The sequence below is a fragment of the Plectropomus leopardus genome, chromosome 12 (assembly GCF_026936395.1).
Source record: "Plectropomus leopardus strain MGB_pleo_1.0 chromosome 12, ASM2693639v1, whole genome shotgun sequence".
Classification (NCBI taxonomy): Eukaryota; Metazoa; Chordata; class Actinopteri; order Perciformes; family Serranidae; genus Plectropomus; species Plectropomus leopardus.
Window position 1 is genome coordinate 31,651,497 of NC_142187.1, and position 14,457 is coordinate 31,665,953.

Genomic DNA, 14,457 nt, shown 5'->3' on the forward strand with positions numbered 1-14,457 from the left:
CGCGAGTTTTCCGTCCACCTCCCGTGGACGCAGCCGGCCATCTTATCGCGCCGAGGAGGAGAAGAGCAGCAGATATGGCTGACTACAACGCCGTGGCTCCCCCGTCCTCTAACGCCGGCGGAATGAACGACGCTTTTAAAGACGCTTTACAGCGAGCACGACAGGTAGGAGGACCTCTACGTTACTTTAGTGTAAAAATATTTCCGAAGTGAGGCGCGGAAGAAGCGAGTTTTGTTGTTTTTTTATCTTCAGCCGTTGACGTACGGGAGGCTATGCTAAGCTAACGATGACTAGCTGACGTTACGCCACACGGTAAAAGCGACAATGCGATGTGAAAACAAAAGCGATCCCAGTCGAAAGACAGATAAAAACATAAAAATATGATAAACTACTCAATGCGCGATCTTTGTGTGCGTTAACGGCATTAATGGGTTAGTTAAAGTTGAAAAATATGTGTTCCTTTGTTGGCTCAGACTTCCGGACAGATGTGAAGGCCGCAGTCAGCGTGCCCGTCAAATAGCGAAGACATCGTGTTACATTTTTGCGCTTTTCTGCTTATTTTGTGTTTCAGATCGCAGCGAAGATCGGTGGCGATGGTGGTCCGGCACCCCCAACGAACGAATTCGGCTACGGGGGCCAGAAAAGGCCCCTGGAGGACGCTGGTGGGTATTTTCCCATGCCTAACCTGAATATCGGTCAGTGGCTCAAATCGATTCAATGCAAGTCTTGATAGTTAATGCTTGCCTGTGTGTTATTAGTAGCCAATGTATTTACTTAGAATTGTTCTTAACTCAATTAAACCTACTTCATATCAATGTACATTTTCACTAATAAGTGTAACATTTCCCATACTTATACTAACCCTGTGTGTTGTTATTCTAATGTTCTATTCTAACGAAATTAAACAAATGCAGATTGGTAGTTAATGCATGTGTTGAGATTTTAATGATGCTTACACTGTCCTCAGCTTTTTCAGATCGGTCATATTTTGGGCAACTGGAATAATGTGATCTCGTGATTTTATCTAAAAAAATGGTTGATGTGGTTTTGGAGAGTCTTGGAGGTTGTTAGATTTAGTTTTTCTTTGCCATATAATTACGAATCAGCAGCATTATACACTGAGTTTTCAGTTTATTAGGTACACATCTGCAATGGAAATTAAGCTTAATACAGCAGTCCTGCAATATATCTTAATGAGATAAGGCAACGTAAGAGTGTATTATCGCGATAGAAATTGCTGTGATATAGATGCAATACAAAGTTACTGGAGTGCAGATACTATGTGTGCAATATACAAGGACTAAAAGAAATTACAGAAAATGCAAATGTATAGCAGATGTATATACATCAAATATAAGCTAAATTTAAAACTAATGACAGAAAAGTTAACAACATAGTGAAAAATATGGCAAAAAATGTAAATTGCATGGTGCTAAATCTATTTGTATATATATATATAAGCTAACAATGAAATGCATAAGTAGTACATAACATAGCTGACAGTAAAGGGCAAAATAAAACCAAAAATAGATGACAGTAAGTTTAAAAAAAAAACCGGTGAACAATAAGGTATAGATTATGATAAAAATGGCTGACAGAAAATTGCAAAATATAACAAGTAATAGTGACAAAGATGTATAAAATGGCAAAAAAAACTTAAGAGTGATTTGCAAAATATAACAAGCGTTAGCTAATAATAAGATACAAAATATATTTTAAAAATAGCCATCAGTAAGATGTAAACTATGACAAAAAATGTCTAACAGTACAGTGCAAATTATAACACAAAATGTGGCAAAAAATGACTGAAATTAAGGTGCAAAATACAACAAAAAAAGTTTAACACAAAGCACCTAAATTATGGTACAAATAGGTACAAATCACTATATATAGTGATACAGATTACCTGTAAGAAAATTAAAGACATTATGGTTGCTTATAAAGACATTTTGAGTGGTTTTTAACAATGACCAAACATAATCTTCAGGGAGGTGTGAGGTATTGCAGGACTGTTTCGGCTTTCGCCTGATAAACTGACACATTGGAGAATATTCCAGCTCTGTATGTGTGGTGGCTATGCAGGCTTCTGCTGTTTCTGCTAACCATTTAAATTTCAGGCAGTGTTGATGAGCCATTGTCAGGTTGAAGAGTGCTGTTAACGATGTGATTGTGGGTATAATTATTGATACTTATACTCGTTATTATGTTCTGTCGTCACAGACCAGCCGGAGACGAAGAAAGTGGCAACAAATGATGGTAAGATTACATAATCAGCCGGCTGTAATTTGTGGTGCATCCCTACCTTGAATAATTTGCATAAAAATTAGCATGAATTGAAAATTTGTTGCATGTGATGGAAGTTTTTGTGTTGTATATTTTCCCCCTAATTTGCCGCTATGTGTCTTTTTGCAGCCTTCTCGGGAATGGGAGGAATGGGTGGCCCACCGAGGTAGATAGAGTTAAATTTAAAGTGTTTTTCTTTCACACATCTAAACATTTATTATAAAGCTAACATTGATTATGTTTTTCTGTTGTTCTCAGGTCAATATCAGAGGAATTCAAGGTTCCAGATGGAATGGTTGGATTCAGTAAGTTTTAAATATCAACAAAACAAAAGCAGTTCTGTGTTATTAATTGAATATTTGAATATTTAACACGCGTTTTTCTTGTAGTTATTGGAAGAGGAGGCGAACAGATATCACGTCTGCAGCAGGAGTCTGGGTGTAAAATACAAATTGCACCTGGTAAGTTAAGACTTGTTGCTGATATTGTAGATCCCGGTATTACTACAAGAAATATTTGGTAATAACTGCATCTTCTCTGTGTTGCAGACAGCGGAGGGATGCCGGATAGGTCGGTGACATTAACAGGAGGTCCAGATTCTATCCAGTAAGTTGATTTTTGCTTTCATGTTATCTGTGAAAATCTTTGATTAGTTTTAACCTAAATTTTTGTTGGCGCCTTGTTAGGGATTTTAGACTCAGTAATTTTTCTTTCGTCAGGGCTGCCAAGAGGCTACTAACAGAGATAGTGGAGAAGGGGCGCCCGGCTCCAGCGTTCAACCACAACGACGGCCCGGGAATGACTGTCCAGGAGATTATGGTCCCTGCTTCTAAAGCCGGACTCGTCATTGGGAAGGGAGGAGAAACCATTAAAAGCCTTCAGGTGAGTGTCCAGTCAGTCCAAAGTGATGGTAGTCCTTTTTTTGCAGAGGTAGCGCCATAGAGCCGTTACTGAGTCCCTTTTTATGGCGATGTTTAACCTAACTGCATCCTCCTCTAGTGTGACGTTTAACATGGCATCGGCAGCACTTTATGAACAATAACAATCTGCTGATCTCGATTTGACTGATGGACGCAGAGCACCTGAGTCTCATTGAATTCCTAATTTATGGACTTTTGTGTCTGTTCTTTAGCCTGCTAATAACTGCTTTTCAAAATTCAGAGTGGGTCTCACACATAACACGTCCCCAAAACATTACCCCTCCTGCCCATGTTCCCGTCCTGCCAGCTGTCCTTTTTATACAGACACCGTTTTAGCACTGTTATCACCTCCCGTGATGATCTAAAAGTGAGAAAACTCTGTTCCCCCCAGCCTGCGATCGTGCCTTATATCAGGGTTCACACTGTCGTGGAAGACCAGGAAAAGTCGTGGAATTTCATGGTCACATTTTCCATGCCTAGAAAAGTGATTGAATTAGCAAAAATCCTAAAATCTTAAGAGAAGTCGTGGAATTTTGTTTATTTTCTGAAGCTGTCAACAACATTACTCTCAATAATATGTGTAAGGGTTAACAGTCACGCAGGGTTTTTCATTTCAGCCCTATATTTAGTCTCTCTTCAGATCTGCCAGTTGGCTGAAATAACTATTAGGTACAAGTGGGGCAAGAAAAAAAAGGTCCTTGAGGTTATGGAAAACTTTTGAAATTTTGTCCATGAAAAAGTGTGGGAACCCTGCATCTATATGTTGAGGCTGTACAATGGCGTGATATTCCCGCCTTGAACAGACAGTGAAAAGGGGGCGAGCGATCACAGGGACTGTTTTTTAAGCAGGGCGCGCACACACACACACACACACACACACACACACACACACACACACACACACACTCTGACAGCATGTTTTTGGTTCTTCTCTGATTTCGCAGGAGAGAGCTGGAGTGAAGATGGTCATGATCCAAGACGGACCCCAAAACACAGGTGCAGACAAGCCACTCCGCATTTCAGGAGAACCCTTTAAAGTTCAGGTGGGTCCTTGTCGATGTCGGGATTACACTTACAACATTAAAGAATTGTACTTTACCTCATTAATTAAATATGAGCTGTTGGAGACGGGTGGAGTAGTCTGTAATTAGATGTACTTTCTGTTCTCTTCAGCAAGCCAAAGAGATGGTGATGGAGCTGATCAGAGATCAGGGCTTCAGAGAGCAGAGAGGCGAATACGGTTCACGAGTTGGAGGAGGCGGAGGAGGAGGAGGAGACAGCTTAGATGTGAGTGTCCATAAAATGTCCTATTGATCAGTTTGAGGACGAGGGGTTGAATGTGTTTCCTAACTTTTGTTATATTTTCTGTCGTTTAGGTCCCCGTCCCCCGCTTTGCAGTGGGAATTGTAATCGGCAGAAATGGAGAGATGATCAAGAAAATACAGAACGACACCGGCGTCCGGATTCAGTTCAAACCAGGTGAGTGATTAAGACGTTTATGACAAAAACTAACAAGCAACCGTGACTAAAATTTATTTCACGTCATTTGGATGCAGTTACATACGTGTACGGTCCGTGATGAAAACTCATGCACCACGCTGAGAGGCTGATGTATAACCCTAACCCTAAACTTATCTGAGACCTGAACACAAGACCACGTAGCAGACGATGAAGATTATTACCACCATCATAAATTCTGTTTCAGTGCACCCTCATCGTCTTATTTTCTCTCTCCAGATGACGGCAGCACGCCAGACAGGATAGCACAGATCATGGGTCCCCCCGACCAGGCTCAGCACGCAGCAGAAATCATTTCTGACCTCTTGAGGAGCGTCCAGGCCGGCGGGCCTCCGGGGCATGGCGGCGGCAGAGGTCGTGGTCGCGGGCAGGGGAACTGGAACATGGGCCCCCCTGGTGGCCTGCAGGAGTTTACCTTCACTGTCCCGACCATGAAGACCGGCCTCATCATTGGAAAAGGCGAGTGCCCCCTCAAAAGTATTAACCCTTAGGAACTGTACAGCACATTTATGCACTTTTCATGATCCTTTTTGGTCATCATTTTGGCTTTGTTTATGCATATGGCATTAAGTTTTGAAAAGATTGTGTGTTTTTATTTAATCTGGGAGTTTAAAGCTCAGCTCCTTTAATAACTCTAAAATACACCGTGGAAACAAAATTTTTACATCCATACTCATACTCATTCATATTCATAAAATCATGCATAGTTTTATTTCTGGGTGTCACTCTGGGCTTTTGCCTTGGAATTTGTATTTTATTACTATTTTCCAAGTGATTTTGAAAAGTGCATTTTGTGCACAGAGCAATATAAGTGTGCTATATTTAAGCTTTTTAAGCTAATTTAAGTTTAGTCATCTGGTTAAATGTTCAAATTTAAAATGCTTTTTAATTATAAGAGACTGATTAACCACTTTACACAAAAGAAAATGAAAGTAAAAAGAGAGAAATTTTAAAACAAAACCAACAAGTTAGAGCCTGCAAACAAAACACATGTAGCAGAGCAGAAACTGCAACAGATGCTTTCCTCTTTTATGGGCTTTTCTCCTTTTTTGTGAGCTCCATATGTAAATTGTTATTGGTCTTATTTTGAAGTTTAACCTTCCACCTGTGAGATGAAGATTTCTTCGCCTCATTTATTGCCAAGGCCCTGCGATTAGACTTTATAGATCAAATTGAAATTAGGATTTGTACTGCCCTTTGAGGTATGCTTTGACTTGCTCTTGACATTTTAAACCTGATGCTTAAAAACCAGCTTGACTATCTAAAGATTACACATCTCTATTAGGCTGCTCTGAATTTTTGTTTGAGGTGCATGTTGATAGTGTTCCAGATTGGGTTGGGCTGCTCTAAAAGTTTTCATACCGGTTTGATACAAAGGAAAACACAGGATTGTACCAGTATGCTGAATTTGACGTGGTGCTTTCTGTCTGTACTGAACATTATTAGGTTTGGGAAATGCAATAAGAAGTTAAAGTTTAGGTAAATTTCTGACAATTTCAAAGTGAGTTTAAGATATAAATAGAAACACGGTGAAGACAAAGGTTTCACTCAAAACGACGCTCGCAGCAGATGGGACACCTTTAAGTTTCAAAGCCAAAATGTTGTCATATTGGTGCAGTTTTAGTTTTCTTGAGAGATAAAATCCGCCCACATCCCAAAAACAAAAGAACGTTCCAGTGAACAATGAAGTGGACGCTTCCTCTCATCTCGTCTTCTGAAATTTTAACTCCATGTGTTAGACATTTTCCAGGACTCTGCAGTAAAATGTACACGGCCTGTGAGACTCTAGCGGCTCCGTTAGTCTGTTTAGAAACATAGTTTTATGTTAAACACATTATCTTCTGGCATATCACCAATGCAAAATGAGTTGTATTTAACGCCGTGGTGCCGTCAGCACAAGCTGTTTATGTAGGCTACTCTGCCACAGCGTCACTGTGACTAATGTCAGTTCAGCAGGTTTGCGAATCTGCTTAACTAGAGTCACTAAAATGTTGATTTAGTTTGATGTTTTTCCTCCAAACTCCTCTTGTGGGCTCTTGAGGAGAAAGGCTGGTGAATTCCTTACAAATATTCAGGGCCGGAAATACAAAGATATTATTTTGTATCGAGATATGAGACTATATATCGTCTTAGATATTGGATGTTGTTGTTTCAACATGTGGAATAAATGGTGTTTTTTCTTGAAGTCAGAGGTTGTATTACAGGAAAGTGATGTGCTTTTCCCAACTTGTCAGACAGTTGTACTTGTTTTAATAAGTAAATTTAATTTTCAGTCCATATCGTCCGGCTCTACAGGTATTGTAGGTTTGTGGTTGACGTTTGTTTCTGAACTCTTCAGGTGGTGAGACGATCAAAGGCATCAGCCAGCAGTCTGGAGCCAGAATCGAGCTGCAGAGGAATCCTCCTCCCAACTCTGATCCCAACATCAAAATGTTCACAGTGCGGGGCTCCCCTCAGCAGATCGACTACGCCCGGCAGCTGGTGGAGGAGAAAATCGGAGTAAGACGTTAACAGTTTAAACCCCCTATGGGGACATTTCGTCTCTTCGAAGCTTGTTTACTCACCAGGATGTGTCTCTGTGTCTTCAGGGACCCGTCACTCCAATGGGTGGCCCACACGGTCCCCCTGGTCCACATGGAGGACCCGGCCCACACGGTCCTCCTGGACCACCAGGACCCCCCGGTGCTCCCATGGGCCCGTACAATCCTGGACCATACAACCAGGGACCTCCAGGACCACAGTAAGCACAGCGGACGTTTGTTTGCCACCTCGTCTGTGAAGCTTTGTGATGGTTTAGAAAGTTGATGGTTGTTTTTGTTTTTCTTTCATTAGCGGTCCACCGGCGCCTTACCAGCCTCAGGGATGGGGCAACGGCTACCCGCACTGGCAACAGGGCCAACCGGATCCAAGTGAGTGCATAGAGTCCATTTCTCCCATTTCTTTGTAGTTGTGCCTCTAAGATTTTGCCCATTTTATATATAAAAAAATATAAACGTCATGTTCACATGGCGGCGAGTACTCGATACAGGGAACGAATCCTGATGAACCCCATCAATACATTTATTTTGGACTTAAAGTCATAGGCGATAATCATCTCGATCAGTTAAAGTCTGAAACTGAGATCCATATTGACTGAAATAATGGTCAGCTGTGGCTGTATGTTGATGGCTTTTATCTTGGCGTTTTTTCGGTAACACATCTTGTTTGTTGTGTTCAGATAAAGCAGCAGCCGATGCCAACGCAGCAGCGTGGGCAGCCTACTACGCTCAGTACAGCCAGCAGCCGCAGGCTCCCATGACCCCGACGAGCGGAGCTCCCGGCACGACTCAAACCAACGGCCAAGGTGACTGAAGTGTTTCTCAATCAGATCTGTGTGTGTGTGTGTGTGTGTGTGTGTAGAAGAAGCAGAAAGTGTCGAGACAAGAGTAGAGCAGTATAGTTTAGTCTCACGACCTCATGGTGTCACTAACGCAAACAAGTTTCACCTTTTCAAACAGCTTTGCTTTTTCAGAGCAGCTATTAAAAACTTTTTTTAAATTAACCCCAGGGACAGGATAGTTTCCCTCCTATCTGTAGGCTGACAGACCCGACCCAGGCAGGTGGAGGACAAACTGCTGAGAATGATTCACTAATTACAAGTTACCGTTTTTTTTAACAGGTGACCCACAGGCTGCAGGTCAGAGTGGACAGGCAGATTACTCCAAGGCCTGGGAGGAATATTACAAGAAAATGGGTATACGAACGTAGTTTCAGTGTACACCTATTAACACAAGGCAGTCTAAACAGCGCCTGGGCATTCAATGGGCTTCTTTTTCAGGTCTGGGTATGTGTCAGCACTGCTGGCCTGCTGTGGAGCGTTTTCAGTGCGCCTCCACTTGGTTTGACATTTGAGGCCCGTGCTGTTTAGACTGCGACACTTCTGACTATCTGCAGGACTGAGCTGTCGACACAGAACCACCTTTCTGAGCTTAGAGTAGCTTGTTTTCCAGACTATCTCAGGGCTTTTCCAACACTGATGGCAGAGTTTTGCCGTGTGTCATGAATGTGTTACCGCTACTGAGTTAAATGATGTGACATGTATGAATTTTGAGGGTCGGTGTTGAGATGTTTTTCACTGACGCATTTTTCTTCTCTCTGCAGGTCAACAGAGTCAACAACCTCAGGACTACACGAAAGCCTGGGAGGAGTATTACAAGAAACAAGGTCAGTCCTCCTCTGAAATCAGACCTCATTTATCATCATTTAATCGCCCACTCTGAGGCTTTAGTGTCAGACTGCTGCTACACGGTGGTCCTTTAGATTCTGAAAAAGTCTTTTAAGAACTTGAAATTATTCATCTAAAAATAAGGCCATGATTTATATAAAAATGTCAAATAATTATTTCAAGTCTACAAATTGCCAAGACACGGGAATTAGGATTTTTATATTCATCTTATAATTATCTTTTTAAATTGTTAATTATTATTATTGTGAAAACATATAAAAAGGCTATTGCATTAGTCTAAAATAGTTGTACTTTATGTTGCGATAAATATTCTGGCAAAATTTACCTTAACCCAAAGTAATTGCTGTAAATTTTGTTGTGAGTGGTGCTAAAAAAAATCTTAAAAGTCTAAAATGTAACTTCCTTTAAGCCGTATGAACGCTGTCGATTAGTAACGTGACATTTATCTTATGTAGCAGCTGCCACAGAGCAAGATTACAAAATGTCTCTCAGGAGTAAAAAAAGGAAAAGAAACACCTGCTATTTGATTTAAAACTTTTGAATGCAGCATTTGGTGCTGCTGAAATAAGACTGACGTGATGTGCGTTGTTTTTGAAATATACCTCATTATATACAGCCTCTAGATGTGTGTAAGTTTAACTTTCCACTGTAGTCTAGTGATAAAAAAGTAGACAAATTGCAATAATTTATATGATGGAATTGCAATACTTCTTTAACAAACAGGAATATTGGCCCCTGAGAGTCCTGGAATTTGGTTTGCGAGTCAGGTTATGCAACATAAACGCGATTAAAGAAACGGTTTAACTGTGACTCATCATCTTTCCAGTTTATTAGAAATGGGAACATCTCTCCCAAGTAGAGAAACTCGTTAGTCGAGGAGCAGCGAGGTGAAGGTTTGCATGTTTTCGGGTGGCTGTGATCCTCCAGCTGCCCTCTGCAGTAGAGCGGCTGCTCTCTCAGCCGCCCAACAGAAAATCAGAAGGTTTCTGTCCCGCCACTTAAAGAAAGAGGTGGCGGGTTCGTTCCCCTTCTTATAAATGAATCTCAGTCGACTGTGATCTGTTTTTGTGATCTGAATTAGTTTAAGAAATTTGATGAGTAGCAGTTTAAACTATGGATGTATGTGAAAGTGCTGTCTGCATCTCAGAGGACCTGCAGGAAACTCTTTAAAAAACAGATCATTGCTTCGCAAGATCCTGTTTAGACCCAAAAGAAGAACCTCAATAGTTAGAGCATTCATTTCTCCTGCAGCAGAAAGCTGAAGCTTTTGTTTTCACCATGACCTTACGTTAACTCACCTTAGGTGCTATGTAAGGGTGGTATTTCTTCATACTTCTGCTGGTAGTTCCCCATAACAGCTACAGGAGACTGTTGCTTGCATTTCCTGTGTCTGAAATAAGAACGGTAATAGCTACAACATTCATTGTTCTTGCAGCAGAAAGGCTTCTGTCTTTTCCACCATCAAGCCATGAACTTATGTGACCTTACCTGCTGTGCAAATGCATTTTGTTACACTTGCTACACAGCAGTATTTCCCCTCAACGGGGATCCTTGTTTGCATAATCCTGTATATACGTCAGTCTAAAATAAACCACCGTAGCTACAACATTCATACTTTTTGCAGCAGAACACGTAGCGCACTCGTAATGACGCCACTGTGCCACTTAACGTGTGCAAACCACACAAAAAACGTGTGGGGTTGCCAGAAGAATTAATAAAACATTTCTGAAAACGTGCTTGCACTGTTTTCAGAAAAATGAGTATATATCATAAATTAAACAATATATGCAGATCAAATAACTTAGGGAGTGTTAAGTTATGTTTTGCAATGTTTCTCCATTGAAAAATCTTTGGTATCAGTATGTTTTGTTTTTTTTTATTTTGTAAAATGTATCATTTTATGAAAAAATGTGCCTTGCATATCTGATCTGTGAGGGCCCGGACTGCCGGAGCTGGGACGGAGTCGATGCGCAGCGCAGCTGAGTCATTGGATGTTAATTCATAGACTAGAGTTTAATCTATTTGCTCCGCTGCTGCAGCGGATCGGACTGAACAAAGATCTGGTGGAAATGAACTTTTATTTTAACTGCTTATTTGCCGTTCAAACTTATTCCCGGTTGTTTCACCCTGCAGGTCAAGCGGCCCCTCAGGCCACAGCAGCAGCAGCCGCCTCTCAGCCCGGAGGCCAGCCGGACTACAGCGCCGCCTGGGCAGAGTACTACCGCCAGCAGGCCGCCTACTACGGCACGGCCAACCCTCAGACGATGGGCGCAGCACCACAAGCCCCTCAGGTACACCCCCGATAAGAATCTGCCCTCCACATCCACTGAATACTCAATTCTTTCGTGCCCTAACCTCCTTCCCTCCTCAGGTTTTTACAGGGCTCCAGTGACTGCAGCAACTTCACACACCTAACCTAAAACTACTTCCTCCCTACACAGGTTCTTTTTTTTAGCTTTTTATTTTGGGAAGCTGAGTCCACTGTTTCTGCTGTTAACATGCAATGTATCTTCTATGTATTTCTTCTGCACAGGGCCAGTAATGTGAAGTGGACATAAAGTAAATGCTACATTGTCGAAACAAAATCCTTTGTTAAATGTTTGGATGCAGACGCCTTGGTGAAGATCTTAAATTTCCTTGGTTTCAAAGTGTTTCACATAGATGGCAGATTACCCGGCGAACACGTCCTTCCTCCTCTTTATTTTGTTTTTTTCCTTTTTCTTGTAAATGCTTTGTTTTTAGTGAGGTAATTATACATATGGTCATTCCAGCCCTGTATCTACATTAAATGTGGTTAGAACTCATGTTTATTAAACTGTAGACATTACATTGTAAATCATCTCAGTTTTAAAAATGCTCTTGCCTGTTGTGTTTTTGCAATAAAACAAACTGAAACCTCCTGTGTTGGTAAGTTGGGGTGGTTTTAAAAGCGAAATAGGAATTTCTGTATGTTTTTGTTTTGATGGGGGTGGGTAAAGTTAGGCCATGTGGGGGTTTAAATGTCCAAAAAGGTTGACTCAAAGTTGTGATGTCCTGTCTCTCTCCAACTGTCTATAAGTCTCTTAGATACATTATGTGCGTGCAATGATCCTGAGTGATTCAGACCAACAAACGTCCTTGCTGATAGCCTTTTTTTCCCGATTCTTGTGTTTCCTGAATTTAGCCGTAGACAGATGTTTGTCACAAGACAGGTATCCATGCACCGTAACTCATGCATTAACTGCGTTGCTGTGGCATTCTTTTTTAAAAAAAATATTGCCTGGTTTTGCTGATATTGTTGAGGTAGTATGCACTGTATATTTGCCTTGATATAGACACTTCCTCCTCCACAGGCAAGTTTAGAAAAAAGCGGTAAGCCAAGTATTTTTCTTTGTTCCTCAAAAACGTGGTTGCAAGAAATGTTGCCTATTTTTAGTGTTACCTATTTTTGTGCTGTTCTTTTTCCAGGACAGTCAGGTAAATTGTATCGAAAACTGCATTCTGTCTTGCCCATTTTCAAATTGCGAACTAACTCAAATGTATAAATTTGTTATTATTTTTTATAAACAAATGTTTTTTTAATATAAAAACATTGCAAAACTTTTTATTGCTGTCCCCATTCTGTTAGTGTTTATCCAATTTAAGAACATAGATGTTGTAGGGGCGGGGGTGGCTAAGCAGTCGTCATCCATCAGTTGAGCCCTCCTATACTGTAAGTACAAAAAACTGTGACTGATTTTGAGAGATAAACGCCTTTTTTATGCTTTATGAGCTGCAAAAGATGTAGTATTTTTTTGTCATTTTCCCCATGTCTCTGGGTAAGTATGAAATGTTCTCAGGAGAGGATTAGTGCTTTAGACTCACATGTTTTTGAGACTTATCTCCCCTTGTGTGACTCCACAATATCTCTGATTCTCCACAGTATGTTGATACTCTTTAGATTGTTAGACTATTTGTGTAGGTAGCATTTCAGTCGGATTTCTGAACCGAGGGTTTGAATGTCAGCACTCTGTTACACTGTTGGTAGGAACTGATTTTTGTTGCGTTTTGAATACCTGCAAAGTGCCATTGTCTAGTTGAGACTGTCATGTTTTTTTTGAAAAAAATGCCATTTATTGCTTAGAAAAAAAGTGCATAACTGGAGTGTAGCATGCTTAGGTTTCTGCTGTTATTACTTTAATGTCCTATATGAGCATGTGGAATGCTAGTAGTGGAAGTGCTTCTGACTTTAGCCCAGTATTGATTATGACTTTTTTTCTGAATGAGCACTGTTGTGAAAAGGCTGTTAACTTCAAGCATTGTTCACTGATGGCAAACAGTGCAATATATCTGATCTTTGCAGTGTCGTCCCAGACCTTGCACCTTAGGTTCTGCTGCAATAACACAGGTAAGCGAAACCTAAGGAAACCAGTGTTTTTGTCCAGTGACAATTTACATGCAAAGAAATGCTTACCTGTGTCTTTTCAACAATGCATTTATGCTCAGTCGTTAAAGAAATGTGCAGGATATTTTTTTTTTTGAAGTATGAACAGCCGTTTAAGATGCTTTCATGAATGATCTGCATGATGTTACATGACAAAAAAAAAGTTGCTTAGGCTCACTGAGGAAATGTTGTCATTACTGTGCTTAATATTTGATGATAGCCTTATTATTTTGCACATCCCGGTAAGTTCTGACAGTTTATCTTTAGACACTGGTACATCCAAACTGCATGCCATGCAAACCTGTTGCCAGAAGTTAGCAATGTGCTCAACCGCTAGATCAGAAAGGGTGAAATAAATGATTTTTATTATTATTATTATTATTATTATTTCTCTGTCGTGGTGTGAATCTGCCCTCAAGTGCAGTGCAAATCTACTATTGAAACGCTGCTGCCTTCACTTCTCGCTCACAGTGTTGGAGGATGCTGCAAGCTTAGGTCATAGAATCAGGCCCTGTCGTAGTTTGTCCCCAAAAGGAGGAATCCTTTGAGTCAATCCCCACTGCTGAACGTAGACCGTTCAAGAGCTCCAGTGATAAGGTAAAAAACAGCAACGCAATGAAATTTGAATTCTGTGATTGTTGGTCAGATACATGTTTTTTCAGCTCGGATCAACTGTCTTTTTAATGTTGCCATAGTGTATTTAGAGTTGTCTGATGGTTTCTTAATCGCTTGAATGCCTTTATCAATAACCTAGGAATGTGCTTTAGAAAGTTGGATGAGGACAGGAACTGATTTTTATGACATGCACTGTTTTATTAGCATTGCAATTTGGGGTTTTTATCAGTTTTAAATCACTTATTCTCTGCAGTTTAAAGGGTCACTTACTGTTTTGAGGCTGTTCACTCTGTACGTGTGTGATGCTCAGTGTTTCAACACAGAGTTCGTGGGGGTGTAGAAGACAAAACAAGGAGCATGCCTTAGAGGTAAAAACAAAAAAAGGTTTCATGTGCTGTGTATATTACCAAATATATTGGTTTTTGTTTTTCTGATCAACTGTTCTGACTTTTTGAAATGTTGCCATGTTCATTAATAAAGTTGTAACAAATGAA

General features: G+C 40.7%; 1 protein-coding gene across 6 annotated transcripts; it reads left to right on the forward strand.

The window, feature by feature from the left end:
- Nucleotides 1-6: 6 nt before the first annotated feature.
- On the forward strand, nt 7-14,457 carry fubp1 (far upstream element (FUSE) binding protein 1). 6 transcript variants are annotated; one of them, XR_015778215.1, is made up of 20 exons: nt 7-164; nt 572-695; nt 2,221-2,256; nt 2,413-2,449; nt 2,542-2,588; nt 2,673-2,744; nt 2,832-2,889; nt 3,003-3,165; nt 4,148-4,246; nt 4,377-4,490; nt 4,580-4,682; nt 4,941-5,180; nt 7,060-7,220; nt 7,310-7,461; nt 7,554-7,630; nt 7,939-8,064; nt 8,380-8,454; nt 8,862-8,924; nt 11,080-13,312; nt 13,820-14,457. XR_015778215.1 is itself a non-coding variant. In XM_042497096.2 (20 exons), exons 1-20 carry the CDS (start codon nt 75-77, stop codon nt 11,486-11,488), a joined length of 2,004 nt encoding a protein of 667 aa, XP_042353030.1. In that variant the 5' UTR covers nt 7-74; the 3' UTR covers nt 11,489-14,457. The 6 variants fall into 6 exon arrangements, 5 of the variants coding, with proteins under 5 accessions (XP_042353030.1, XP_042353029.1, XP_042353031.1 ...); XM_042497096.2 differs by having other exon boundaries at nt 11,080-11,237; nt 11,480-14,457; XM_042497095.2 differs by having other exon boundaries at nt 11,080-14,457.

Coding starts and splice junctions, on each gene's coding strand:
- fubp1 (XM_042497095.2), top strand. CDS start 75: ATGGCTGACTACAACGCCGTGGCTCCCCCGTCCTCTAACGCCGGCGGA. Junction 4,683..4,940: donor CCGGATTCAGTTCAAACCAG/GTGAGTGATTAA, acceptor TTCTCTCTCCAG/ATGACGGCAGCACGCCAGAC. Junction 8,455..8,861: donor GGAATATTACAAGAAAATGG/GTATACGAACGT, acceptor TTCTCTCTGCAG/GTCAACAGAGTCAACAACCT.